The 26,827-nt window shown below is 42.7% G+C and overlaps 1 protein-coding gene across 2 annotated transcripts in view; it reads right to left on the bottom strand.

Moving 5' to 3' along the window:
• LOC124805521 overlaps window positions 1-26,827 on the bottom strand; it is a 185,983-nt gene that overhangs the window by 92,051 nt on the left and 67,105 nt on the right. Inside the window, exon 4 of one of the 2 annotated variants that reach the window (XM_047266087.1) lies at window positions 11,924-12,024. The exons of the other annotated variant lie outside the window; for it this stretch is intronic. Within the exon in view, the coding sequence (XP_047122043.1) occupies window positions 12,006-12,024 (19 nt within the window). The 3' untranslated portion in view covers window positions 11,924-12,005. Of the gene's footprint in view, window positions 1-11,923; window positions 12,025-26,827 lie in introns of those variants that run through there. 2 annotated transcript variants of the gene reach the window in all.

The following is a 26,827-nucleotide window of genomic DNA, read 5'->3' as shown; positions in this document are numbered from 1 at the left end:
TTGTCGTGGCTCACGACGCTCCAACCACTCCCTCCACATCAGACTTACACACTCAATCGAGTGACTTCCAGCTCCAATTGTCGAGCTCTCCTCCGACCTCGCCCCCTACTCCGGTCTCACGCACTCCGTTGAGTGACCACCTGCTCCCCACGTCGAGCTTACCTACAATCACGCCCTCGCCGCTGGGCCCTTTGCCGGTCCGTTCGACCTCCCCACCATCGCCTGCCTCACCCTGTCGAGGTTTCTCACGCCGCCCCCCCATCTTGAACGTGCCCTCGCTCGAGGTGTTTTTGCCTGTCCCCCCAGACATAATCCACGACATCTCAATAATACTATGCAATGATACACTGTTCGTCATGTGTTTCCCTTCATCCATGACAGAACCTCTGCCATTCCCTGCCACCTGGAGAAATGTGTTCCCCTCTCACCCGACGTCGACCTGGACATGGTTCGTGTGTTCGCCACACCCATCAGAGACATCGGCGTCGTCGCTCCATTCCACCTGGCCTACCTGTCGCCGCATGACCAGCATGCCCAGTACGATGCCCGGCTCAGTTCAATGACTTCCAGGTTCGGTGGCCGAACCTTCCTTCATGACATCTACCCACACAGCTCCCCAACGACACTGTCGAGCTGTTGGTGGTCCGGCTCCTGCGACGCCATAGTCAGCCCCCCCCCAGCCTCTCAAGAGTACTCTGTACTGCAGGGGTTTGGGGGGGGGGGGGGGGAGGACTATGTGCTATGTGGCGCCGATGAGGTCGACACCAGCATCGATCTGAGTATCGTCTTTGAACTAAGCTAAGATTATCTTCGTGCAGTTCCACCATGTCATTTCTTTGTAAGCCTTTGATGTGTTTAGGTGAATAAATGAACTACTGCAAAATGGGAGTGCTGTTTGGTGTAACCAACCCAAACTTCCTCCTCGAATTCACTGCTAAGATGTCTTCCTAAAATCCTAGAGCTTCTTCACAAGATGATTACCAATCATCTTCATAAACACAGCTTTCTTGATAACAATCAGCCATCTTAATAAACACAATATTCTTGATAACAATCAGCTGCGATTCCAAAGGGGTATTTCAACTGAACAGTCCTTTTTCTCACTAGCCAACCAACTTCTCAAATACATGAACAATAAAATGTCACCAGTTGGAATCTTTTGTGATTTGCCTAAGCATTTGAGAGTGTTCACAAAAAACTTCCACTTGGGAAGACTGAGTGCCATTCTTAAATGCTAACGTAGGGATGTGCACTGAGTCTTATCTAGATGACAGAAAGCAGAACATAGTGTCGAACAATTCTGCAATGGCACCAGCCTGCTCTGTCTGTGGCACAAAGAAATGTATATATCGCAGGCTTAACACTTAGCCCCTTACTGTTCTTGACCTTTATCAAACGACCTCCCATGGTGTATGAGCCAAAAAGTACACTTCACTCTGTCTGCAGATGAGAGAACCATTATGACTGGCAAAATAGCCAATTGGAATCTAGAGAACACTGCATCCACTGCATTCAAAGAAGCTCTAGATTCATTCACTTCAAATTGCCTGTCTCTCAGTGTTGACAAGCTCAGTTCATTCAGTTTCACACACCACACAAAAAACAAGATGATGTTGAAATAAAATATGGTGACAGAGATGTAGTGAGAATTGAGTCTTCCAAATTCCTGGGATTACATACTAATAACAACCTAATTCCGCTACTTTACACCTCTGACCTCCTAAATTTGGCAGCATTTGCCATTCGCTTAATTGCGTCTCTTTGTGACTTGGAAACCATCAAAGTTCCATAGCTTAGACATTTCCATTTATTTATGACACATGGGATCATATTCTGTGAAAATCAGTCACCTGTAAATAAAATCTTTATTGGACAGAATAGGTTCGTCAGAATTATGAGCAGAGTTCACCCCAGATGCCCTTGCGGACATTTATTCAAACAGTGGGAATCCTCACCATGCCATGCCTGAATATTTTGTCGGTTATGTTCTTTGCCAATAATAACTGTACATTTTACAAAATAAACAGTGGCTGTCATGATCATGATACACGAACTAACATCATCTTCACAAAGACAAAAAATATCTCAGCATGATACAGAAATGAGTACATTATTAAAGCATAAAAGTATATAACAAACTTCCAAGTCACATCAAATCAGTCATTAGGGATCTAGAAAAATTCAAAAAACAGTCAAAACTTCATATTTGTGACAGCACTTCCTATTTTTACAGTAATTTTTTGAAAATGTGTAGTACTTTGTGAACTGTGTTTGATTTTAAGCATTGCTATGTGATATTAGTGTGTAGTACTAGTATATAACTTACTGACAAGAGTGCTCTATATGTGCACTAGCCATTTTCCAGCAGCTTTGCCCATGCACATTTGAAACATTGTGACACACATCTCCTCCTCCCCACATCTTTAGATTCATCTCTTCCTTCCTCAGCCTATGACCATCTCATCCATCCCCCATCTCTCTGTCCATATGCTTCTCCCAACTCTGCCCATCTCCTCCTGTCACCCTCTGTGCCTATCCTTCCTGCACTTTCACTCTGTCCATCTCCTCCTGTCCCTCTCTGTCTGTTCATCTCTTCTTCCCTCCCCTCTCTGAACATCTTCTCTTCCCCAATCCTCTCTGTCCACCTCCTCTTCCCTCCCTTATCTGTCCATCTACTCCACCTGAACCATCCCTCATTATCCATCTCATCCTCCCCCTCTATTTGTCCACCACATCCTCACTCCTCCTCGTGCCCCAATCTCTCTGTTCATCACCTCTCCAGCCCTCCTCTCCCTATCCATCTGTTTCTGCATCCTCTTGCAACTCATCTCTTCCTCCCCAATCTATCCATATTCCTCCTCCTCTCTCTGTCCAACACCTGATGCAACCCTCTCTCTGTCCATTTTCTCCTGCCCCCTCTACCCTATCCATCCTGTCCTGACCCCCTATCTCAGTCCATTCCCTCCACCATCCTTCTCATCCTCCCCTCAGCCATAACAATCTGCAGGTATAGCCCCTGCACAGCCTGCTGGTGAAGCAGAGCAAAACCACTCCCCTGTCAGGGAGTAGAAATCAATTTTCTGCCACTGACTAATATGCTGACATGCAAAGCAGGTTGATAAAACAAGCCAAAACTACTTAAACACAACACACCCGGTATGGAAGGATATCATGGGCTGGAAAACCTTTCCTTGACTCTGAAATATATGCTGCCCTAAAACGCAGGTCAGTAAGATAGGCCCATTATATCCCCGCAAAACATGCCTATCATGTGGAGCAGCCTATATGGCAGGGGCTGAAATGTCTTACCTTGTCTCTGATGTGTAGTCTGCCTGTAAAGCAGGCCTATACTCTTCTATTGGGTGACTAAATCCACACCCACAATACTTCTCCTTCGAATGCATTACCTACAAACAAATTCAAGGTACGGCTATCGGCACCCACATGGTGCCATCCTATGCCAACCTATTCATGGGCCATTTGGAGTAATCCTTCTCAAGCACCCAGAATCCTGAACCCCTCACCTGGATCAGATTTACTGATGACATTTTTACGATCTGGGTAGAGTGTGAAGGCACCCTATCCACATTCCTCCAGAACCTCAACAGCTTCTCCCCCATTTGCATCACCTGGTCCAACTCAACCTAATAAGCCCTCTTCCTAGATGTTGACCTTCACCGCAAAGATGGCTACATCAGTACCTCTGTCCATATCAAACCAACTAACCACCAGCAATACCTCCACGTCAACAGCTGCCAACGTTCCATACCAAGAAGTCCCTTCCATACAGCCTAGCCACCTGTGGTCTTCGCATCTGCAGTGACAAGTGGTCCCTCTCGAAATATATCAAGGATTTCACTATAGCCTTAACAGACTATAATTATCCTCCAAACATGTACAAAAACAAATCTCCCATGCTGTATCTTTCCAGTCTCCCACCACCTCCCAAAGTCTCACTGTCCAGCCACAGAGGAGCATTCCCCTCGTAACTCAGGACTGGAGTAACTGAATTACATTCTCTGCCAGGGTTTTGACTACCTCTCATCATGCCCTGAAATGAGAATGTCCTGCTCACTATCCTTCCCACCACACCCACAGTGGTATTCCGCCATCTACAAACCTAAACAATACACTCGGCCATCCCTACACAACCACTGCTCCCAACCCCTCACCTCATGGCTCATACCCCTGTAATGGACCTAGGTGGAAGACCTGTCCATACATTCTCTCACCACCACTTACTCCAGTCTGATCACAAACATCAACTATCCCATCAAAGGCAGGGCTACCTGTAAAACCAGTCATGTGATCTACAAGCTAAGCAGCAACCACTGTGCTGCATTCTATGTGGGCATGATGACCAACAAGCTAACTGTCCACATGAATGGCCACCGACAAACTGTGGCGAAGAAACAAATGGACCACCCTGTTGAAAAGCATGCTGTCCAACACACTATCCTTCATTTCAATGACTGTTTCACAGCCTGTATCATATGGATCCTTCCCACCAACACCAGCTTTTCTGAACTGTGCAGATGGGAACTTTCCTTGCAATACATCCTATGTTCCTGCCTTCTGGCCTCAACCTTTGTCAGTCATTGTCCTCACCCATCCAGCCCCTTCCCTGTTCCCATTCCAGCATTACACAGCCCTCATTCCACCATCACACCTGGGCTTTTTACTGCTCTCCTTTCCTGCTACACCTCCCCCACCCACCACCTCTCCCTGTCTTCTGTCTAACCTCCAAATTGCATATGGCTGCCCTATCCTCTCTCCACCTCATCCCTGTGTGCTCCCCAGCAGCACTTCACTGTCTTCCACCCATACCCTACATCCTTCCCCCTCCCCACCCCAGCCTCCTCCTTACCCCACCCAGTTGCCACTCCCATCATACACTTGTGCTGCTGCTCACAATGTGCCTTCAGTTTCCAGAGACTGCAGTCATGTGTGTGTGTGTGCGCGTGTGTGTGTGTGTGTGTGTGTGTGTGTGTGTGTGTGTGTGTGTGTGTAGTCTATTTTTGATGAAAACCTTGCTGGCCGAAAACTTATATGTGATAGCCTTTTTGTTGTGCCTATCTGTGACTCAGCATCTCTACTATGTGGTGAGTAGCAACTTTCCTTCCATAATATTATTACATTCCATCCTGGATTTTCCATTGTTTGTCAACTGAGTAGGCTGTATTTATCTTGACAGATGAGAAAATAGATTCAATAAACCAGAAATTACTACCACTGGGAATATTTTGTGACTTGGTTAAAGCTTTGGTCTACATGACTCATGATATTCTAATGCAAAATTTAGAATATTATGGAGGACTGCTACTCACCATATAGTGGAGATGTTGAGTCACAGGTAGGCAGAACAAAAACAGTCAAGCAAGTTAAGTTTTCAGCTGGAAAGGCCTTCATCCGATAGACCACATGCACCCACACACGAACACGTGCCGCCTTCCCCCCCCCCCCCCCTCCTCCCTCCCCCCACATACACACACACACAGATGACCACATGCTCTGTCTTGCAAGACCAGACTCACTTTTCCATCCTGGATTTTACATTCTTCAATATTATGGAGTAATAAGACACAGCAGGCTCATATTTTTTATCTTATCTGAATGACAGAAACTAATCTGAGGTAGTTATATGTCCATTACTTAACAATAGTCACTCAGAATTTGAAGCATCATGAGCATCATGCATTGTTTACCACAGGGTTCATTCTTGGACCCTCTGCTGTTTTATGATTCTTCCATTTGTTGTTTCAGAAGATGCAAATGTTGTCTTTTTTGCAGGACACATGAGTACAGAAATAAAAAATAGTATCAGCCTCTTACTGAAAAGGTAGCTGATGAAATACACACACATGAAATAAAGTTCTACATCAACTCGGTTCTGAGAATTCCGGAACCTGTACAGAAAATTGGAATAGAGATCAACATAAACATCATTTCTGCCCTTTTTATTGCTCATGAAAACCTCACATTGCATGTTGTGCCACCATACAGCGAGACCTTCAGATGTTATGGTCCAGTTGCTGTTCATACCGGTACCTCTAATACCCAGTAGCTGGTCCTCTTGCACTGATGCATACCTGTATTCGTCGTGGCATACTATCTAAAAGTTCATCAAGGCACTGTTGGTCCAGACTGTCCCACTCCTCAATGGCGATTCAGTGTAGATCCCCCAGAGTGTTTGGTAGGTCATGTCGTTCATAAACAGTCCTTTTCAATCTATCCCAGACATGTTTGATAGGGTTCATGTCTGGAGAACATGCTGGCCTCTCTAGTTGAGTGATGTCGTTATCCTGAAGGAAGTCAATCACAAGATGTGCATGATGGGGCCGCAAATTGTTGTCCATGAAGATGAATGCCTCGCCAATATGCTGCCACTATGGTTGCACTATCGGTCGGAGGATGGCATTCACACATCGAACACCCACTACAGCACCTTCCATGACCACCCGCGGTGTACGTTGGCCCCAGATAATGCCACCCAAAAACATCAGGTAACTTCCACCTTGTTGCACTTGCTGGAGAGTGTGTCTAAGGCATTCAGCCTGATCGGGTTGCCTCCAAACACTTCTCTGATGATTGTCTGGCTGAAGGAATATACAACACTCATCCATGGAGAGAATGTGATGCCAATCCTGAGCGGTCCATTAGGCATGTTGGGCACATCTGTACCACGCTGCATCAGGGAACCTCCACCTTTTTGCACTTGCTGGACAGTGTGTCTAAGGCGTTCAGCCTGATCGGGTTGCCTCCAAACACTTCTCCAATGATTGTCTGGTTGAAGGAATATGCAACACTCATCAATGAAGAGAATGTGATGCCAACCCTAAGCAGTCCATTTGGCATGTTGTTGGGCACATCTGTAACCATGCTGCATGGTGTCATGGTTGCAAAGATGGACCTCGCCATGGAAGTCAGGAGTGAAGTTGCGCATCATTAGGCCAATTGTGCATGGTTTGAGTCTTAACACGATGTCCTGTGGCTGCACGAAAAGCATTATTCAACATGGTGGCATTGCTGTCCGAGCTCCTCTGAGCCATAATCCGTAGATAGCGGTCATCCACTGCAGTAATAGCCCTTGAGTTCCTGTCTCTCTGTATCTCCTCCATGTCTGAATAACATCGTTTTGGTTCACTCCGAGACGCCTGGACACTTCCCTTGTTGAGAGCCCTTCCTGGCACAAAGTAAAAATGTGGACACAATTGAACCATGATACTGACCATCTAGGCATGGTTGAACTACAGACAAAACAAGCCGTGTACCTCCTTCCTGGTGGAATGACTGGAGCTGATTGGCTGTCGCACACCCTCCATCTAATAGGTGCTCTTCATGCATGGTTGTTTACATCTTTGGGTGGGTTTAGTGACATCTCTGAACAGTCAAACTGACTGTGTCTGTGATACAATGTCCAAAGTGAACATCTATCTTCAGGAGTTCTGAGAACTGGGATGATGCAAAACTTTTTTTTATGTATGTAGCATTAATAAAGTGTCTTAGTTCACCCATGTTTGCAATACACATAATTACTGATACAGGCAATTTAAAAACTAAGGAACTAGTTTCTTCTGCATATTTACACTTACTACTGAGTAATGGAATCATTTTGTGGGGAACTCAATGTACAGGGACAATGTTTCCTGAAAACATAAGAAGTTTTTAAGAATTGTATCTGTTGTTAATTTTAGAGCATCCTGTAAAGACTTGTTCAAAAAACAAGGTGTTTTAACAACTAATTCACAACATACAAATGCATAATTATCTATGTTATTACCAATATTACTCTTTTCTCAAAAAAAGAGTGAAAACCATGAACATAACATCAGGCTAAAATAATAACCTCTATAAAGACTCCAAAGGGTACAAAACTGGTACAGAATTGTTGTTGGTGTTGCATTCAACAACCAACTGGAGCACTTTAAATGTAACGTAGATAACATGGTGGATTTAAGACTGAATTATAGAACTTTCTGCTGGTAAACACCATCTGCTCCACTGAAGCGTGTTTTTATACTCTCAAATTGAATGTTTCTGGTTAGTTCATAATTAGAACCAGCAATCTAATATCATTTCACTGTGTTGCACTTAAATTACATGTACATCACTGACTTCTTTTCACAAGCCACAATCAACTCGCCATGGGATCCATGCAAAATGATTAATGCAATTTAAAAATGTAAATAAATAAAAAATAATCAAATTTCAAAAACAAGGCAAGGACAATTTGCAGGATTACTAAGGTATGAAACAAATAAACTTAGTAAGGCAAATGATATTGAATTCTCAGATGACAAAGGCAGTGAGACAGAAGATATGAAATTTAAATCACTAGCTACTAAAATTTAATAAATTCATCATAACAGTAACTGAAAACACAGACACAAAAAATAGTCCATCAAAATGGACACCAGTAACTCTACAATCCCTTGATCAAAAGTATCTGAAATGAAATCTGTGCAGTCCTAAAGCATCGACTGCACACTGACCAGCACAGTGCCACGAAATGGCATCAAGAAGATGCTGACCCATATGCCAATGGAAAGAACGGGCAACACCACACCTCCAAGAAGACAGAGTTCAGCACCCCGTGTCAACATTAATTTAACTAGCAGCCCATCGGTGGTAGTCCCAGTTCAGTCACAGCCCTCAAGAGCATCAGTACAGACTAATAGGAAGATGTTACTTAACTTGCATTCTGTCAGTAGTAATAGATTATTTGAGTACTTGCAAGTAGGAGGCACAGGCAGCCACTTCATGAAGAGAAGTTAAGTTATATTTGTTTTTTTTTAGAAGTAAAATGTTCATTTAATCTTCATGTGATTTGTACAGATTATTTTGGATTCCTCCTACTGACCATCACAACTCCTCTCCTCCCTTTTTTGTGACAGTGCTGATTGCCACAGTAGCCCACACAACATACTCTATACTGAAAATCTCACATATAATCAATTTCTAGTTATTTCTGCTTAGTCTTATCAGTACCCCTTCAATTACTTAACGAAGTTTAAAATATTTCCTCTTGGGCACTATAAACTGTTCTCAATGCTATATTGTAGTTTTCCAAATTTATTACTGTACAGCATACAAATAGATTTTCAGTTCTGACAGGTCTTTGGGCAGGGAGGTTACAAGGTGTAGTTAGTGATTATGGGGGGGGACAAGCACACAGTCTTAGTACGGACAAGCAGAGTGGAGTGTTCAAAACAAAAAAAGAATGAGTACTGCTGCTCCAACAGAGAAACAAAGGCATTATTCATTAAGATAGCTGAGGATAGAGGACATAATCACTCAAAAGACTTATTGTCTTTCATAAATGATGAAAGAGGAAAACAATAAAACGGACAGAGGACATCTGTTGACTCAAATATGGCAAAAGTGTTCTAGATTCTCTAGAAATAGCAAACAACTTTAACAAAATCATACAATGGATACTCCAGACAGATATATCAACAATGTAGGAAAAAGACGGATTGCTACTTACTGTAAAGACAACACATTAAGTTGGAAACAGGAACAATTAAAAGACATTTACATAAAGCTTTCGGCCACAGCCCTCATCAGCACTGAGAAACACACCATTTATAAACACAAGGAAGCACACCTCAAGCACCCATGACTGCCAACTCCAGCATCTCGGGCCAGAATGCCAGCTGATTGAATCATGCAATATCCAAATTTGTGGGTCATTCAGATATGACAGTGGCCCATGATGAACTATAAGGGAACATGAAGGCAGGCATAACCATCCTCAAGGTTACAGTTGACCACTTCTGACCACCGCAATGGAGGATCACTGTACTGTGTACTAAGCAATTTGTAACTCCTTCACATCTGTGACTATCCGTTCAAGAAAAAATAATGGACCCCTGTGTTATCCCACACTACTGATCAGAGGCTAGCAGAAGCTAGAATAAGAATTACCATCCCGTGCATAGGCTGCCATTAATGTCACAAAACAAACGGGTACTTTTGTAGTGATGTCATGACCAGGAAGCACAGACTGCTGATTAATGGTGTTCCAATGAATCATGGTTCTGTGCTACCTCGAATGACCATCATTGGTGAGTATGATTGCGACCTGGGGACAGGTCTCATTTTTCTAATGTTTTGGAGAGGCTCATCAGTGTTACTGTCGGTGTCATGGTGTGGGGTGTCATCAGGCACAAGTTCAGACCACAGTTGGTAACAATTGAGGGAACTTTGGTGGTACAATGGCTTGTCATGGGTATCCTGTCCTCATGTGCGACCAATCATGTGACAGTATCATGGTGCCATTTTTCAACAAGACAGCGCTCATCCACACATGGCACAAGTTCTTTATAAATCTGACTCAACTTTATAATCACTGAAATAACATCGTAAACCCTCTCAACATGTGTAGTTTAATTTTGTTTCCTCCTACCCTTCAGAGTGCAGCAGCATTTTTTTTTCAGGCAGTGTAGTTCCGGTGTTCCTAAACAAACATGTGCAGATTCATTGCTGGTTCGTGATTACTAAAATATGCAGCTCCTCTACCTTCACAGTGTTCCCAACTTTGTCACTGCCATGTATAATAGGACTCCAGCACAAATAATAGCATTAAATATTCAAACAGCAGCATATAGATAGTAAGTGAACTTCATCACACTGGATGGAATGATGATGGGTGCAAAGATGACAAACCCTACATATTACTTTGTGACTGAAACTTCCTGGCAGATTAAAATTGTATGCCAGACCAAGACTCAAACTAGGGACCTTTGTCTCTCGCGGGTAAGTGCTCTACCAACTGAGCTACCCAAGCATGACTCACAACCCACCCTCACAGCTTCACTCCCGCCAGTACCTTGTCTTCTACCTTCCAAATTTCACAGAAGCTCTCCTGCAAAACTTGCAGAATTAGCACTCCTGGAAGAAAGGATATTGAAGAGACATGGCTTTGCCACAGCCTGGGGGATGTTTCCAGAATGAGACTTTCACTCTGCAGTGGAGTGTGTGCCGATATGAAACTTCCTAGCAGATTAAAACTGTGTACTGGACCAAGACTCAGTCCAGCACATAGTTTTAATCTGCCAGGAACTTTCATATCAGTGCACACTCCACTACAGAGTGAAAAATCTCATTCTGGATACTTTGTGACAGTTTCAGATTTGTGTAAATACACAAAGATTTCTACACACCATTTTGTTTGTACTATGTGTGGAAATTTGAAAACAGCAATTGCACATCTCAGACAAGTGCCAGTATTGGCAGACTTACCAGTGTTTTGATGTACCACAATATTTTGACAGAGCTTTCAGCAACATGTATGACTTGTCCTGTTGTGACACTATGACAACATGGTGTATCTCTGTTTACCTACACGGACTATTTCTTCAACTTCTTCCTCACAAACTGCTGTTGAGGCAGAGGTCATGTCATGTGTAGTACGAAACTAAATGTACTATTTATTTACCAACACCTCAACTTTAGAGAATTATCTATTAATTTTGACAAACATTTCATTTTCTTCTCTCAGAGCTGAAATTTTTTCACTAATTTTCCTATAGTACTTACTTCCAACTTCTTGAGCACAAAACAGTGGATAATTAATTTATTACAATAAACAGAAATTGTTCCAATACTGAACCATTTGTTGCTTATTAAGTAGTCTCTAAAAGAAGCCTTCAACAGGTAAAGAAAAGAGGTACAAAAGAAAATAATTTTGAGTACTCTTCAATAAATGCTCTAGTGCCGTATTATCAGAGACACTTATTTGGGCACTAAATAATATGTGAACTTACTGTAAGTTGTTACAGTAGCCGTTCTAGGAATATCATGTATTAAAGAAATTTCTCCAAATACATCTCCGGGCTCCAAATCACCCGCTGGAATGATGACAGGTTCATTTGACACCGGGTCTATAGCTGATTGTGTTATACCAGCTTTACCCGACAACATAAAATAAATGCCCGTTGGAAGACCTTCCTGTTTGACAACAACTCTGCCTGGCCCATAGCAAAGGAGATAAGTAACTTCTGCTAGTTTCTTCTGCACATCCTGTCATCAAAAATGAAAAAGGTCACTACACATTCCAAACTTTAGTAGAAGGAATGCCAGCAGAATGAAACATCCAATTAAAAATCTGAACTTGAAAAATTATAAAGGCTCAAAAAGGTTTCACATCCATGAATGCACCATTCTACTGAAAACAAAAGTTAGCAACACAAATTGAAGTTGTGCATTTCCTCTGTGATGTGAGCATGAAAAAAATTGTATCATCCAGGAAGAAATTTAATCTAAATAAGAATTTACTTTATGAATATAATAGAGGGAAACATTCCACATGGGAAAAATATATCTAAAAACAAAGAAGATGAGACTTACCAAACAAAAGCTCTGGGAGGTCGATAGACACACAAACAAACACAAACATACACACAAAATTCAAGCTTTCGCAACAAACGGTTGCTTCATCAGGAAAGAGGGAAGGAGACGGAAAGACGAAAGGGTGTGGGTTTTAAGGGAGAGGGTAAGGAGTCATTCCAATCCCGGGAGTGGAAAGACTTACCTTAGGGGGAAAATCGGACAGGTATACACTCGCACACACACACATATCCATCCGCACATACACAGACACAAGCAGACATTTGTAAAGGCAAAGAGTTTAGGCAGAGATGTCAGTCGAGGCGGAAGTAAAAAGGCAAAGATGTTGTTGAAAGGCAGGTGAGGTATGAGTGGCAGCAACTTGAAATTAGCGGAGGTTGAGGCCTGGCGGATAACGAGAAGAGAGGATATACTGAAGGGCAAGTTCCCATCTCCGGAGTTCTGACAGGTTGGTGTTAGTGGGAAGTATCCAGATAACCCGGACGGTGTAACACTGTGCCAAGATGTGCTGGCCGTGCACCAAGGCATGTTTAGCCACAGGGTGATCCTCATTACCAACAAACACCGTCTGCCTGTGTCCATTCATGCGAATGGCCAGTTTGTTGCTGGTCATTCCCACATAGAAAGCTTCACAGGGTAGGCAGATCAGTTGGTAAATCACGTGGGTGCTTTCACACGTGGCTCTGCCTTTGATCGTGTACACCTTCCGGGCTACAGGACTGGAGTAGGTGGTAGTGGGAGGGTGCATGGGACGGGTTTTACACCAGGGGCGGTTACAAGGGTAGGAGCCAGAGGGTAGGGAAGGTGGTTTGGGGATTTCATAGGGATGAACTAAGAGGTTACGAAGGTTAGGTGGACGGGGGAAAGACACTCTTGGTGCAGTGGGGAGGATTTCATGAAGGATGGATCTCATTTCAGGACAGGATTTGAGGAAGTCGTATCCCTGCTGGAGAGCCACATTCAGAGTCTGATCCAGTCCCGGAAAGTATCCTGTCACAAGTGAGGCACTTTTGGGGTTCTTCTGTGGGAGGTTCCGGGTTTGAAGGGATGAGGAAGTGGCTCTGGTTATTTGCTTCTGTACCAGGTCGGGAGGGTAGTTGCGGGATGCAAAAGCTGTTTTCAGGTTGTTGGTGTAATGGTTCAGGGATTCCGGACTGGAGCAAATTCGTTTGCCATGAAGACCTAGGCTGTAGGGAAGGGACCGTTTGATGTGGAATGGGTGGCAGCTGTCATAATGGAGGTACTGTTGCTTGTTGGTGGGTTTGATGTAGACGGACGTGTGAAGCTGGCCATTGGACAGAAGGAGGTCAACGTCAAGGAAAGTGGCATGGGATTTAGAGTAGGACCAGGTGAATCTGATGGAACCAAAGGAGTTGAGGTTGGAGAGGAAATTCTGGAGTTCTTCTTCACTGTGAGTCCAGATCATGAAGATGTCATCAATAAATCTGTACCAAACTTCGGGTTTGCAGGCCTGGGTAACCAAGAAGGCTTCCTCTAAGTGCCCCATGAAGAGGTTCGCATACGAGGGGGCCATCCTGGTACCCATGGCTGTTCCCTTTAATTGTTGGTATGTCTGGCCTTCAAAAGTGAAGAAGTTGTGTGTCAGGATGAAGCTGGCTAAGGTAATGAGGAAAGAGGTTTTAGGTAGGGTGGCAGGTGATCGGCGTGAAAGGAAGTGCTCCATCGCAGCGAGGCCCTGAATGTGCGGAATATTAGTGTATAAGGAAGTGGCATCAATGGTTACAAGGATGGTTTCCGGGGGTAACAGACTGGGTAAGGATTCCAGGCGTTCAAGAAAGTGGTTGGTGTCTTTGATGAAGGATGGGAGACTGCAGGTAATGGGTTGAAGGTGTTGATCTACGTAGGCAGAGATATGTTCTGTGGAGGCTTGGTAACCATCTACAATGGGGTGGCCGATATGATTGGGTTTGTGAATTTTAGGAAGAAGGTAGAAGGTAGGGGTGCGGGGTGTCGGTGGGGTCAGGAGGTTGATGGAGTCAGGTGAAAGGTTTTGTAGGGGGCATAAGGTTCTGAGGATTCCTTGAAGCTCCGCCTGGACATCAGGAATGGGATTACCTTGGTAAACTTTGTATGTGGTGTTGTCTGAAAGCTGATGCAGTCCTTCAGCCACATACTCCCGACGATCAAGTACCACTGTCGTGGAACCCCTGTCCGCCGGAAGAATGATGATGGAACAGTCAGCCTTCAGATCACAGATAGCTTGGGCTTCAGCAGTGGTGATGGGAGTAGGATTAAGGTTTTTTATGAAGGATTGAAAGGCAAGGCCGGAAGTCAGAAATTCCTGGAAGGTTTGGAGGGGGTGATTTTGAGGAAGAGGAGGTGGGTCCCGCTGTGACGGAGGACGGAACTGTTCCAGGCAGGGTTCAATTTGGATAGTGTCTTGGGGAGTTGGATCATTAGGAGTAGGATTAGGGTCATTTTTCTTCGTGGCAAAGTGATATTTCCAGCAGAGAGTACGAGTGTAGGACAGTAAATCTTTGACGAGGGCTGCTTTGGTTGAATCTGGGAGTGGGGCTGAAGGTGAGGCCTTTGGATAGGACAGAAGTTTCGGATTGGGAGAGAGGTTTGGAGGAAAGGTTAACTACTGAATTAGAGTGTTGTGGTTCCAGATTGTGTTGATTGGAATTTTGGGGTTTTGGAGGGAGTGGAGCTGGAAGTGGGAGCTTGAGTAGATGGGAGAGACTAGGTTTGTGTGCAATGAGACGAGGTTGAGGTTTGCTGGAAAGGTTGTGAAGGGTGAGTGAGTTGCCTTTCCGGAGGTGGGAAACCAGGAGATTGGATAGTTTTTTAAGGTGGAGGGTGGCATGCTGTTCTAATTTGCAGTAGGCCTGTAGGAGGATGCTCTGAACAACCGGTGTGGATATGGGAGAGGAAAGATTGAGGACTTTTACTAAGGATAGGAGTTGACGTGTGTGTTCATTGGCTGAGTTGATGTGTAGGTGAAGGGTTAGGTGGGTGAGGGCAATGGATTGTTCAGTTTGGAATTGGTATAGGGACTGATGGAAAGAAGGGTTGCAGCCAGAGATGGGAACTTTAAGTGTGAGGCCTTTGGGGGTAATGCCAAATGTCAGACAAGCCTGAGAAAATAAAATATGCTAGTGTAATCTGGCTAGGGCGAAGGCATGTTTTCGGAGGGAATGTAAATAAAACTTAATGGGGTCATTGTGGGAGTGTTGTGAGGGCGACATGGTATTAGAAGGTGGAAAGTGTAACATGAGGCTGAAATGAAACTGAAAATAAAAATAAAAATATATGGGGAGAGATAAAGGTGAACTAGAAAGCAACTGGAGATCTGGTGTGACAAAAGGCGAAAAAGTGTTGGTTAGAGCTGGGCTATGTTGATCCTGTGGTGAACTTGTGTAGGTAGACAACGATGTGCACAAAGGTTAGGTGGTTGTGTTGCCGCCAAAACACGTTAAAGGGTGGAGAATTTCGGGAAAATTTCGAAAAAACTATGTGTAAATGTATTAAAAGGAGTGGTTTTGTGGTGGCAGATTATGAAAATGGGGCTAACAATTGTCTGACGAAGAAATAATGACGTTAAAACCTGTGGGAAGTGGCTAAAAATGATCAGTGATGTGAGAAAAACGGAAATGGAAATAAAGCAAAAGTTATTAGAATTAGCCGAAATGGTTGTTTAATAGGTGAAAGGAAATGTTTGCGAACTAGAAACGGTGGATTTTATAGCAGCGGTAGTGTTAAAGCGGAAAAAAGAAAAAAAAATTTTTTTGGTTATGGTTTGGAAGTGGGTTACGTATTACCGCCGCTGGTGTAAAACCTGTCCCATGCACCCTCCCACCACCACCTACTCCAGTCCTGTAACCCGGAAGGTGAACACGATCAAAGGCAGAGCCACGTGTGAAAGCACCCACGTGATTTACCAACTGACCTGCCTACACTGTGAAGCTTTCTACGTGGGAATGACCAGCAACAAACTGTCCATTCGCATGAATGGACACAGGCAGACAGTGTTTGTTGGTAATGAGGATCACCCTGTGGCTAAACATGCCTTGGTGCACGGCCAGCACATCTTGGCACAGTGTTACACCGTCCGGGTTATCTGGATACTTCCCACTAACACCAACCTGTCAGAACTCCGGAGATGGGAACTTGCCCTTCAGTATATCCTTTCTTCTCGTTATCCGCCAGGCCTCAAACTCCGCTAATTTCAAGTTGCCGCCACTCATACCTCACCTGTCTTTCAACAACATCTTTGCCTTTTTACTTCCGCCTCGACTGACATCTCTGCCCAAACTCTTTGCCTTTACAAATGTCTGCTTGTGTCTGTGTATGTGCGGATGGATATGTGTGTGTGTGCGAGTGTATACCTGTCCGTTTTTCCCCCTAAGATAAGTCTTTCCACTCCCGGGATTGGAATGACTCCTTACCCTCTCCCTTAAAACCCACATCCTTTCGTCTTTCCCTCTCCTTCCCTCTTTCCTGATGAAGCAACCATTTGTTGCGAAAGCTTGAATTTTGTGTGTATGTTTGTGTTTGTGTGTCTATCGACCTGCCAGAGCTTTTGTTTGGTAAGTCTCATCTTCTTTGTTTTTAGATATATTTTTCCCATGTGTAATGTTTCCCTCTATTATATTCATATCATTAATTTGAACACAACAATTACGTTTGTTATTGTCACTGTTGCATTTCGAAATCTTTTCTGTCCTCTTATTTTCTCTTTCTGTTTTTGCCAGTAGTTTCACTTTGTATTCACCTTCTTCTTTTTACCGTAATCTACTATACAATTTTATCCCGCAGATATATACTCAATAATACGTAATACATAACCCACTTCCAAACCATAACCAAAAAAAATTTTTTTTCTTTTTTCCTCTTTAACACTACCACTGCTATAAAATCCACCATTTCTAGTTCACAAACAGTTCCTTTCACCTATTAAACAACCATTTCAGCTAGTTTTAATAACTTTTGCTTTATTTCCATTTCCGTTTTTCTCACATCACTGATCATTTTTAGCCGCTTCCCACAGGTTTTAACGTCATTATTTCTTCGTCAGACAATTGTTAGCCTCATTTTCATTATCTGCCACCACAAAACAACTCCTTTTAATACATTTACATGAAGTTTTTTCGAAATTTTGCCGAAATTCTCCACCCTTTAACGTGTTTTGGCGGCAACACAACCACCTAACCTTTGTGCACATCGTTGTCTACCTACACAAGTTCACCACAGGATCAACATAGCACAGCTCTAACCAACACTTTTTCGCCTTTTTTCACACCAGATCTCCAGTTGCTTTCTAGTTCACCTTTATCTCTCCCCATATATTTTTATTTTTATTTTCAGTTTCATTTCAGCCTCATGTTACACTTTCCACCTTCTAATACCATGTCGCCCTCACAACACCCCCACAACGACCCCATTAAGTTTTATTTACATTCCCTCCGAAAACATGCCTTCGCCCTAGCCAGATTACACTCACATATTTTATTTACTCAGGCTTGTCTGACATTTGGCATTACCCCCAAAGGCCTCACACTTAAAGTTCCCATCTCTGGCTGCAACCCTTCTTTCCATCAGTCCCTATACCAATTCCAAACTGAACAATCCATTGCCCTCTCCCACCTAACCCTTCACCTACACATCAACGTCAACTCCTATCCTTAGTAAAAGTCCTCAATCTTTCCTCTCCCACATCCACACCGGCTGTTCAGAGCATCCTCCTACAGGCCTACTGCAAATTAGAACAGCATGCCACCCTCCACCTTAAAAAACTATCCAATCTCCTGGTTTCCCACCTCCGGAAAGGCAACTCACTCACCCTTCACAACCTTTCCAGCAAACCTCAACCTCCTTTCATTGCACACAAACCCAGTCTCTCCCATCTACTCAATCTCCCACTTCCAGCTCCACTCCCTCCAAAACCCCAAAATTCCAATCAACACAATCTGGAACCACAACACCCTAATTCAGTAGTTAACCTTTCCTCCAAACCTCTCTCCCAATCCGAAACCTCTGTCTTATACAAAGGCCTCAGCTTCAGCCCCACTCCCAGATTCAACCAAAGCAGCCCTCGTCAAAGATTTACTGTCCTACACTCGTACTCTCTGCTGGAAATATCACTCTGCCATGAAGAAAAATGATCCTAATCCTACTCCTAATGATCCAACTCCCCAAGACACTATCAAAATTGAACCCTGCCTGGAACAGTTCCGTCCTCCATCACAGCGGGACCCACCTCCTCTTCCTCAAAATCACCCCCTCCAAACCTTCCAGGAATTTCTGACTTCTGGCCTTGCCTCTCAATCCTTCATAAAAAACCTTAATCCTACTCCCATCACCACTGCTGAAGCCCAAGCTATCCGTGACCTGAAGGCTGACCATTCCATCATCATTCTTCCGGTGGACAAGGGTTCCACGACAGTGGTACTTGATCGTCGAGAGTATGTGGCTGAGGGACTGCATCAGCTTTCAGACAACACCACATACAAAGTTTACCAAGGTAATCCCATTCCTGATGTCCAGGCGGAGCTTCAAGGAATCCTCAGAACCTTAGGCCCCCTACAAAACCTTTCACCTGTCTCCATCAACCTCCTGACCCCACCGACACCTCGCACCCCTACCTTCTACCTTCTTCCTAAAATTCACAAACCCAATCATCCCGGCCGCCCCATGTAGCTGGTTACCAAGCCTCCACAGAACGTATCTCTGCCTACGTAGATCAACACCTTCAACCCATTACATGCAGTCTCCCATCCTTCATCAAAGACACCAACCACTTTCTTGAACGCCTGGAATCCTTACCCAGTCTGTTACCCCCGGAAACCATCCTTGTAACCATTGATGCCACTTTCTTATACACTAATATTCCGCACGTTCAGGGCCTCGCTGCGATGGAGCACTTCCTTTCACGCCGATCACCTGCCACCCTACCTAAAACCTCTTTCCTCATTACCTTAGCCAGCTTCATCCTGACACACAACTTCTTCACTTTTGAAGGCCAGACATACCAACAATTAAAGGGAACAGCCATGGGTACCAGGATGGCCCAATCGTACGCGAACCTATTCATGGGGCACTTAGAGGAAGCCTTCTTGGTTACCCAGGCCTGCAAACCCGAAGTTTGGTACAGATTTATTGATGACATCTTCATGATCTGGACTCACAGTGAAGAAGAACTCCAGAATTTCCTCTCCAACCTCAACTCCTTTGGTTCCATCAGATTCACCTGGTCCTACTCTAAATCCCATGCCACTTTCCTTGACGTTGACCTCCTTCTGTCCAATGGCCAGCTTCACACGTCTGTCCACATCAAACCCACCAACAAGCAACAGTACCTCTATTATGACAGCTGCCACCCATTCCACATCAAACGGTCCCTTCCCTACAGCCTAGGTCTTCATGGCAAACGAATCTGCTCCAGTCCGGAATCCCTGAACCATTACACCAACAACCTGAAAACAGCTTTCGCATCCCGCAACTACCCTCCCGACCTGGTACAGAAGCAAATAACCAGAGCCACTTCCTCATCCCTTCAAACCCGGAATCTCCCACAGAAGAACCCCAAAAGTGCCCCACTTGTGACAGGATACTTTCCGGGACTGGATCAGACTCTGAATGTGGCTCTCCAGCAGGGATACGACTTCCTCAAATCCTGCCCTGAAATGAGATCCATCCTTCATGAAATCCTCCCCACTGCACCAAGAGTGTCCTTCTGCCGTCCACCTAACCTTCGTAACCTCTTAGTTCATCCCTATGAAATCCCCAAACCTCCTTCCCTACCCTCTGGCTGCTACCCTTGTAACCGTCCCCGGTGTAAAACCTGTCCCATGCACCCTCCCACCACCACCTACTCCAGTCCTGTAGCCCGGAAGGTGTACACGATCAAAGGCAGAGCCACGTGTGAAAGCCCCCACGTGATTTACCAACTGACCTGCCTACACTGTGAAGCTTTCTACGTGGGAATGACCAGCAACAAACTGTCCATTCGCATGAATGGACACAGGCACACAGTGTTTGTTGGTAAATAGGATCACCCTGTGGCGGTTATCTGGATACTTCCCACTAACACCAACCTGTCAGAACTCCGGAGATGGGAACTTGCCCTTCAGTATATCCTCTCTTCTCATTATCCGCCAGGCTCAACCTCTGCTAATTTCAAGTTGCCGCTACTCATACCTCACCTGTCTTTCAACAACATCTTTGCCTTTTTACTTCCGCCTCGAATGACATCTCTGCCCAAACTCTTTGCCTTTACAAATGTCTGCTTGTGTCTGTGTATGTGCGGATGGATATGTGTGTGTGTGCGAGTGCATACCTGTCCTTTTTTCCCCCTAAGGTAAGTCTTTCTGCTCACGGGATTGGAATGAGTCCTTACCCTCTCCCTTAAAACCCACATCCTTTTGTCTTTCCCTTTCCTTTCCTCTTTCCTGATGAAGCAACCGTTTGTTGCGAAAGCTTGAATTTTGTGTGTATGTTTGTGTTTGTGTGTCTATCGACCTGCCAGAGCTTTTGTTTGGTAAGTCTCATCTTCTTTGTTTTTAGATATAAAAATTTACTTTGTGTTTCATGCACTGTTTTGTTTTATGAGAATGAAGTGTTAGGAGACTGTGACAGCTGAATGTTTGTGTCAGCATTTGTGTTATCAGAAGTACCTGCAAAAACTGACAATGAGAACAGGAAGGTAGCAGAACACAAAAATTAACTACCAATATTACTATGTTTCATAAAGAAGTAAGACTGTAGCTTTGTTTTTGGACTGGGAAAGAGAACTGTGTCTTTTTTGTTTCAGTTATTGTTTTAGGGTACATGTGGAAGGCAATGAGAGAGTTACAACAGTCTGAGATTCTACAATCTCACACATACATATGAACAGAGTAGCCTTAACTTTGTTAAAAAGTGGCAATTATTATTCCATGAGATTGAAAGTGAATTTTCATACAGAGCACCAAGATGTTGTACAATTTACAATATTATTTCAAACTGGAAGCTTGATAACTTACTGACTCTTACTATGCTGTGATTACACAATTTTTAGGCATATAATGAATTGTTTCATTACAAAAATGCAAGTCTGGAGTTGGTTTTATTTATTTGTTGCAGCATTCAGACCCATCAACTCACACACGTTACACCACCCTAACCATTTACAGAATATGCAAAGAAACTCACTAGAAAATAAATTGTGAGTCCTACAGTGCAGCCACAGGGTTGTGTGAGTCTAACAATGAATGTAATTGGATAGATAAAAATCTACTCACCAAGTGGCAGCAGGAGAACACACATATCAAAAAAGGTTTTACATATGCAAGCTTTTGGAGCCAGTGGCTCCTTCTACTGGCAGAAGGGTTGAAAGGAAAGGAAGAGGGGTGAAGGAAAAGGATTGGAAAGGTTTGGAAAAAGGGGTAGAGTTCGGAAAAGGCACCCAGAACCCCGAGTCAGGGGAGACTTACCGGATGGGATCAGAAGGTAAATTCCTCTGACTTGGGGTTCAGGGTGGCTTTTTCAAACTTTACCCCTTTTCCCGAACTTCTCCAGTCCTTTACCTTCAATCCTCTTGCTTCCTGTTCAACCCTTCTGCCAGAAGAAGGAGCTGCTGGCTCCAGAAGCTTGTTTATGTAAAACATTTATTTATACGTGTGTTCTCCTGCTGCCGCTTGGTGAGTAAATTCTTTATCTATCCAATTACATTCTACTGTCAAAACTTGATTATTTTCTTTGTTATAACAATTATGAATGATTGTCTATAACTAACTGTATCCTAACTGTAAGCTAATCACATCGCAATTTTGTGGGTAGAATCTGCATTCCAAGCTACAAAAAAATAATGTCAGTGATACTGACTTCCACTCATATTGTAGAAACATACAGAAGAAACTCTACAGAAATGGAAGAAAATCTATAAAAATATGGGGATCCCAATAAGTGATATTCTGTGTACTCAGTAAAATATGAAGATGATAAACTGGTTTAGCTCTAGAGTATATGATGAGAAAACTGATGCAAGAATATAAAAAAGGGGGTCTAAACTTAAGTATTGGTAAAGCAAAATGTAAATTAATTGATAAAATAAATAAAGATTTAGCACTGGAAGAAGGGATGAGAATAATATCAGCTAATGAAGGAAATAAAAACTTAACTATCACCATTACAAATTATGAGAAATGAGCCAAACAAATTATTTCAAGAATAAACTGGGGAAATACAAAAGAGTGAAGGTAACAGCTCACCATATAGTTGGCATGTTGAATAGTCTTAAGGCATATAAACAAGAGCACATTGTGCCAGAAATGCTGCTCGATTAGGGTGAGAGGGTGGGTTAGGTGAAATGAGTAAGGAATAGTGAGGTAGAGTAAGGAGGTGGTGGGAGGGGGACGGATAGGAAGAAGGGTGGCGATGGTTGGGAGAGGTAGTAAGTTAATGAGATAGCTCATTCCGGTGCAGGCAGCTGTGTGTGGTGCACAATGGCTTATGCATTGAATAGATGGGTGGGGGAAATGGAACAGAGGAAAAGGGAGATTGCAGAGAATGAATGCAGAATGAGTGAAGCAGTGGTGACAGTGAGAGAGGTCAAGATAGGGGAGCAGGAGAGGAGCTAGCACAGTTTGAGGCAGGAAGATTACCTCCAAAAGTTTTCCAATTTACTAATATCCTGCTCCCACATTAGAGTACCACTGTCCAACAATACCTAACCTGTTCCTAGCAACAATGAAACCTTCTGTCGGTCCCTCATAGCACCCAGACCAGCCTTGCTCACCTTCTCCATCAGACACATATCTCAAAAATCCCTCCGAAGATCCCACAAAAGTCAGAAACCAAACAAACCCCAAACACTGTTACTTAACAGTCTATCAAGAAAGTCAACACTACAAAAGTTTCAGTCATATCCAAAGGCCTTATCTTCAGCCCCACACCTGAATCAAATTACACTGGGTTCACCAAAGACATACTCACCTTCACCCAATCCCTACAGTCGATACACTTTTTTTGCCAGGAAACCCTGGAATCAAAGCCAACTAAAATCCAACAATGAACTTTACATCTCCAGTCCATATCTCTGTCCAACCACGATGCTCCCCCACTGCCACCTAAACACCCTTCTAACCACACCTGATTACCTTCTAGAAACTCCTTACCTCCAACTTGGCCTCGTTCTCCTTTCCTAGCTCCCTTCCCAATAACATTAATATATCCACAAAGGAAAGAGCATACAACCACAACCTCACAATAGATCGTGACTTAATCATCCTCTCTACTGACAAAGGCTCTACTACCACCTTGACAAACCACAGTGAATATTTGACAGAAAGTACCAGCTGACAGTCTGAGTCTTCCATCTACATGTTACTTGGTAAGATGGCAGACAGGGTAAATGTATTTCGTGATTTCCTCAAGAAAGTAAATATTGGTGGTAAAAAAAGTTTGTATAAATTATAAGGATGAAACTCTGAAACTAACTGAATGTGTATTCAATCTGCATTTTATTATGAATGAACTATACAAGGATATAAATAAGTTTAAAGCAACAAAATGTGAGTCACAAAAAATTATGATCTCACAAACGCTAGCAAGTCACTTTTAATAAGCTGTAATGGAAAATTCAAGTGAGAAAATATGTGAACTGTTACGCCTACAATAGTTCCGAGTAAAGAAACTAACAAACAAGTTGTAATACATGATAAACTTCCAGAGATGAATAATTTTGTGATGATTCTGAACTAAATTATTCACAGATTGGTAAAAAACAAAAGTGCAGTGCATTGGCAGTGAATAATGAGCAAGACAAAGTTCCTATCATACATGACAGTCAAGGAAGAAACTTTGGCAAATTACTGCCAGGACATGATGGGTAATCACTTCACTGTGCAAGGCATTATAAAACCCACTGCATCCATCCACAATTATGTAGTGAATTGTGTTTTATTCATTTCATGACGTACATTTGCAATCCATTTGGTCTGTGTACAGGAGACATGTCAAAAATTTATAATACAGTTACAATGATTTTTATATTAACAAATAATAGCACTACAATAAATAATAACACTATAACGATATTTCTTGTAATATGTAACACATTGTATCCAGCTCAAATTTCCAGTTTGCCCTTCATGAATTCATCCACTGAGAAATAACACTTCAGTGTCCGTACCTCACATAGCTTTCTTTTAAGTGAACCTAAATTCATCTGCATCAACTTGTTGCCTTTTAATTTATTACAAATTTTCATTCTCATGTATTGAGGTCCTTTGGCATACAGCCGGGGCAGTGGGTGGGGAGCATAAAATGTTCATTGTTTCTAGTATCATGTGGATGGACAAAATGGTTTCTCTAAAATAATTCATGCGTGGTGTACAAAAATAAAATGATCTCATATATGTATAAGGATGGCAGAGTTAATATTTTAAGTTTTCTGAATAATGGTTGACATCTTTGTGATTTGCAGTGCACATATTTAGAAAGATTTTTTTTTTTGTATTTTTAGTATCTGCACTATGTTTGTCGAATTACCCCAAAAACAATACCATACATAACAATGGATTCAAAGTAACTTGTATATGCTACTTTTCATGTGTCCATGTCAGTTGTAGTTGATAATAAAACATGAACAAACAAACTACAAACTAATCAGTGAACCATATACTTGTGGCGACGTCATTTATCCACTGCGCCAAAAACAGCGGGTGAAAGCTGCAGCTGATAGATATTTATCTTTGCCATAGTCGGCTTGGTTACGAGTTGTTAATTCTTGTTAGTTTTTGATCTGTGCTTAGAAAATAAAATGTTTTCTCATCTCATGAAAAAGCTGTTACTTCATAAAATATAAAGGCTCCCATATACTGTTAACAGATATTGGTAGCTAAAACGACACTGAGAAGCCTTTGGAAGAATTTAAAATGATCATGAAGGGTTCTCTGGGATGTACACTGAAAGTAACACACAAAATGTATGTAACAAATCATCTAATATCTCTTAGGCATGGTGCCCAAGAGCTAAATGGCAAAATCAGGTCTGTGAATCATTTTGTGAGAGAAAAAAATCAGTACTTTTACAAATGTGTGTAAGAAGAGACTATCTGTGAACCCTGGCATTGAACAACTTGAATGAAATGAATAAACAATTATTGGTTTATATCTAAACAGTCCAGGAAAGCTTCACTTCTGGAATAAATATGGCTCTTTATACATACAACAAAAATAAGAAAGGAAAATACAGTGATAGAGCATACATGAACATGTGACGGTAGCATACATGAACATGTGACGGTTCGCCCGCTTTATTTCTTCGTTTGTTGTCCTCAGTGTCGACATACTGCATTGCTATACTAGCTTAAAAATGGGGGGTGGAAGTCAAACACAGACTACTTCAAACGATGTAGCCAACAGGTGCACATCTGCGTTTCACAATTGTTTACTTTCACCATTCACAACCCTCCAATATACTCAGTTATATGGCCAGTTCACTATTGTTTAACTTTCGATAAGCCTCATTAATAGGTTGCAGGCGAACATCCACATACTGCTACAATAGTTTACTGTTGAACATCTACGAGCAGTAAAAGCCTAACCGCATAGTTCACATTTCTTGAAGAATAAAAAGGTACATATGGAAAGGGACTATGTCACTGTTTTAACACACAGCCTAAATGGTTTCACTTATTTAACAGTTAAGTTGATGCATTGTTGTTGTTCTAACCAACACAGGTTTCTTGTCTGAAACTCTGCCACAGACTGACTGTCTTGAGACCAAAAATCTGGCCCTTATATATACTCACAATAATAGGTACTGAAACTACTCATTGTTCAAAGTTAAATTTACAGAAATTACAATTAAAACTTCTCATTAAATTAACTGAATACATTGAAAAATTGGTTCTTTTTAACAGTTTCTTCTACTACAAGGGTTAACATGAATTATTTGTTTAAATCATGAAATTAACATACATAGTTACGCAAACAATACTGTTGACAAAACTGTTAATTACTTTGGAATTAATTAAGGGCTGGCTTTGCTAACATGTTTTTGAATAGAGCCAAATAAATCCTTTACGAATACTATTAGTTGTTCCTCCAAATATTTATAATTAGTACAGAATTTATATTTGTTTACAAGTCAACAATAGAGTTTAAGTTATGAAACAATTACTGATTTCACCTTATAACAAAGATCATCATCATCATCTTGGACAGTTTCCAGCCTCTGGCCAGGTCTGTATGGAACACAGGCCTCTACATCATCTTCTGGCTTGCCACCATCCCTCCGTCTTCACCTTGGTCCAATCGTCTCCTTTCTTCTGGACACAGTCCTCCACTCTTTTCAGCCATCTGTCTCTCAGTCTCCCTCTTGGTCTCTTTCCTTCCAGTTTCATCTCGTGTATCCTCCTGGGTATCCTCTTCTCCTCCATTCTCTTCACATGTCCATACCATCTCAGTCTTGATTACTCTATCTCCTCCTCTAATGGTTCCACCTTCATTAACTCTCTGATCCTCTCATT

The sequence above is a fragment of the Schistocerca piceifrons genome, chromosome 7 (assembly GCF_021461385.2).
Source record: "Schistocerca piceifrons isolate TAMUIC-IGC-003096 chromosome 7, iqSchPice1.1, whole genome shotgun sequence".
Lineage (NCBI taxonomy): Eukaryota > Metazoa > Arthropoda > Insecta > Orthoptera > Acrididae > Schistocerca > Schistocerca piceifrons.
This window is presented reverse-complemented; position numbering and strand designations above follow the sequence as displayed.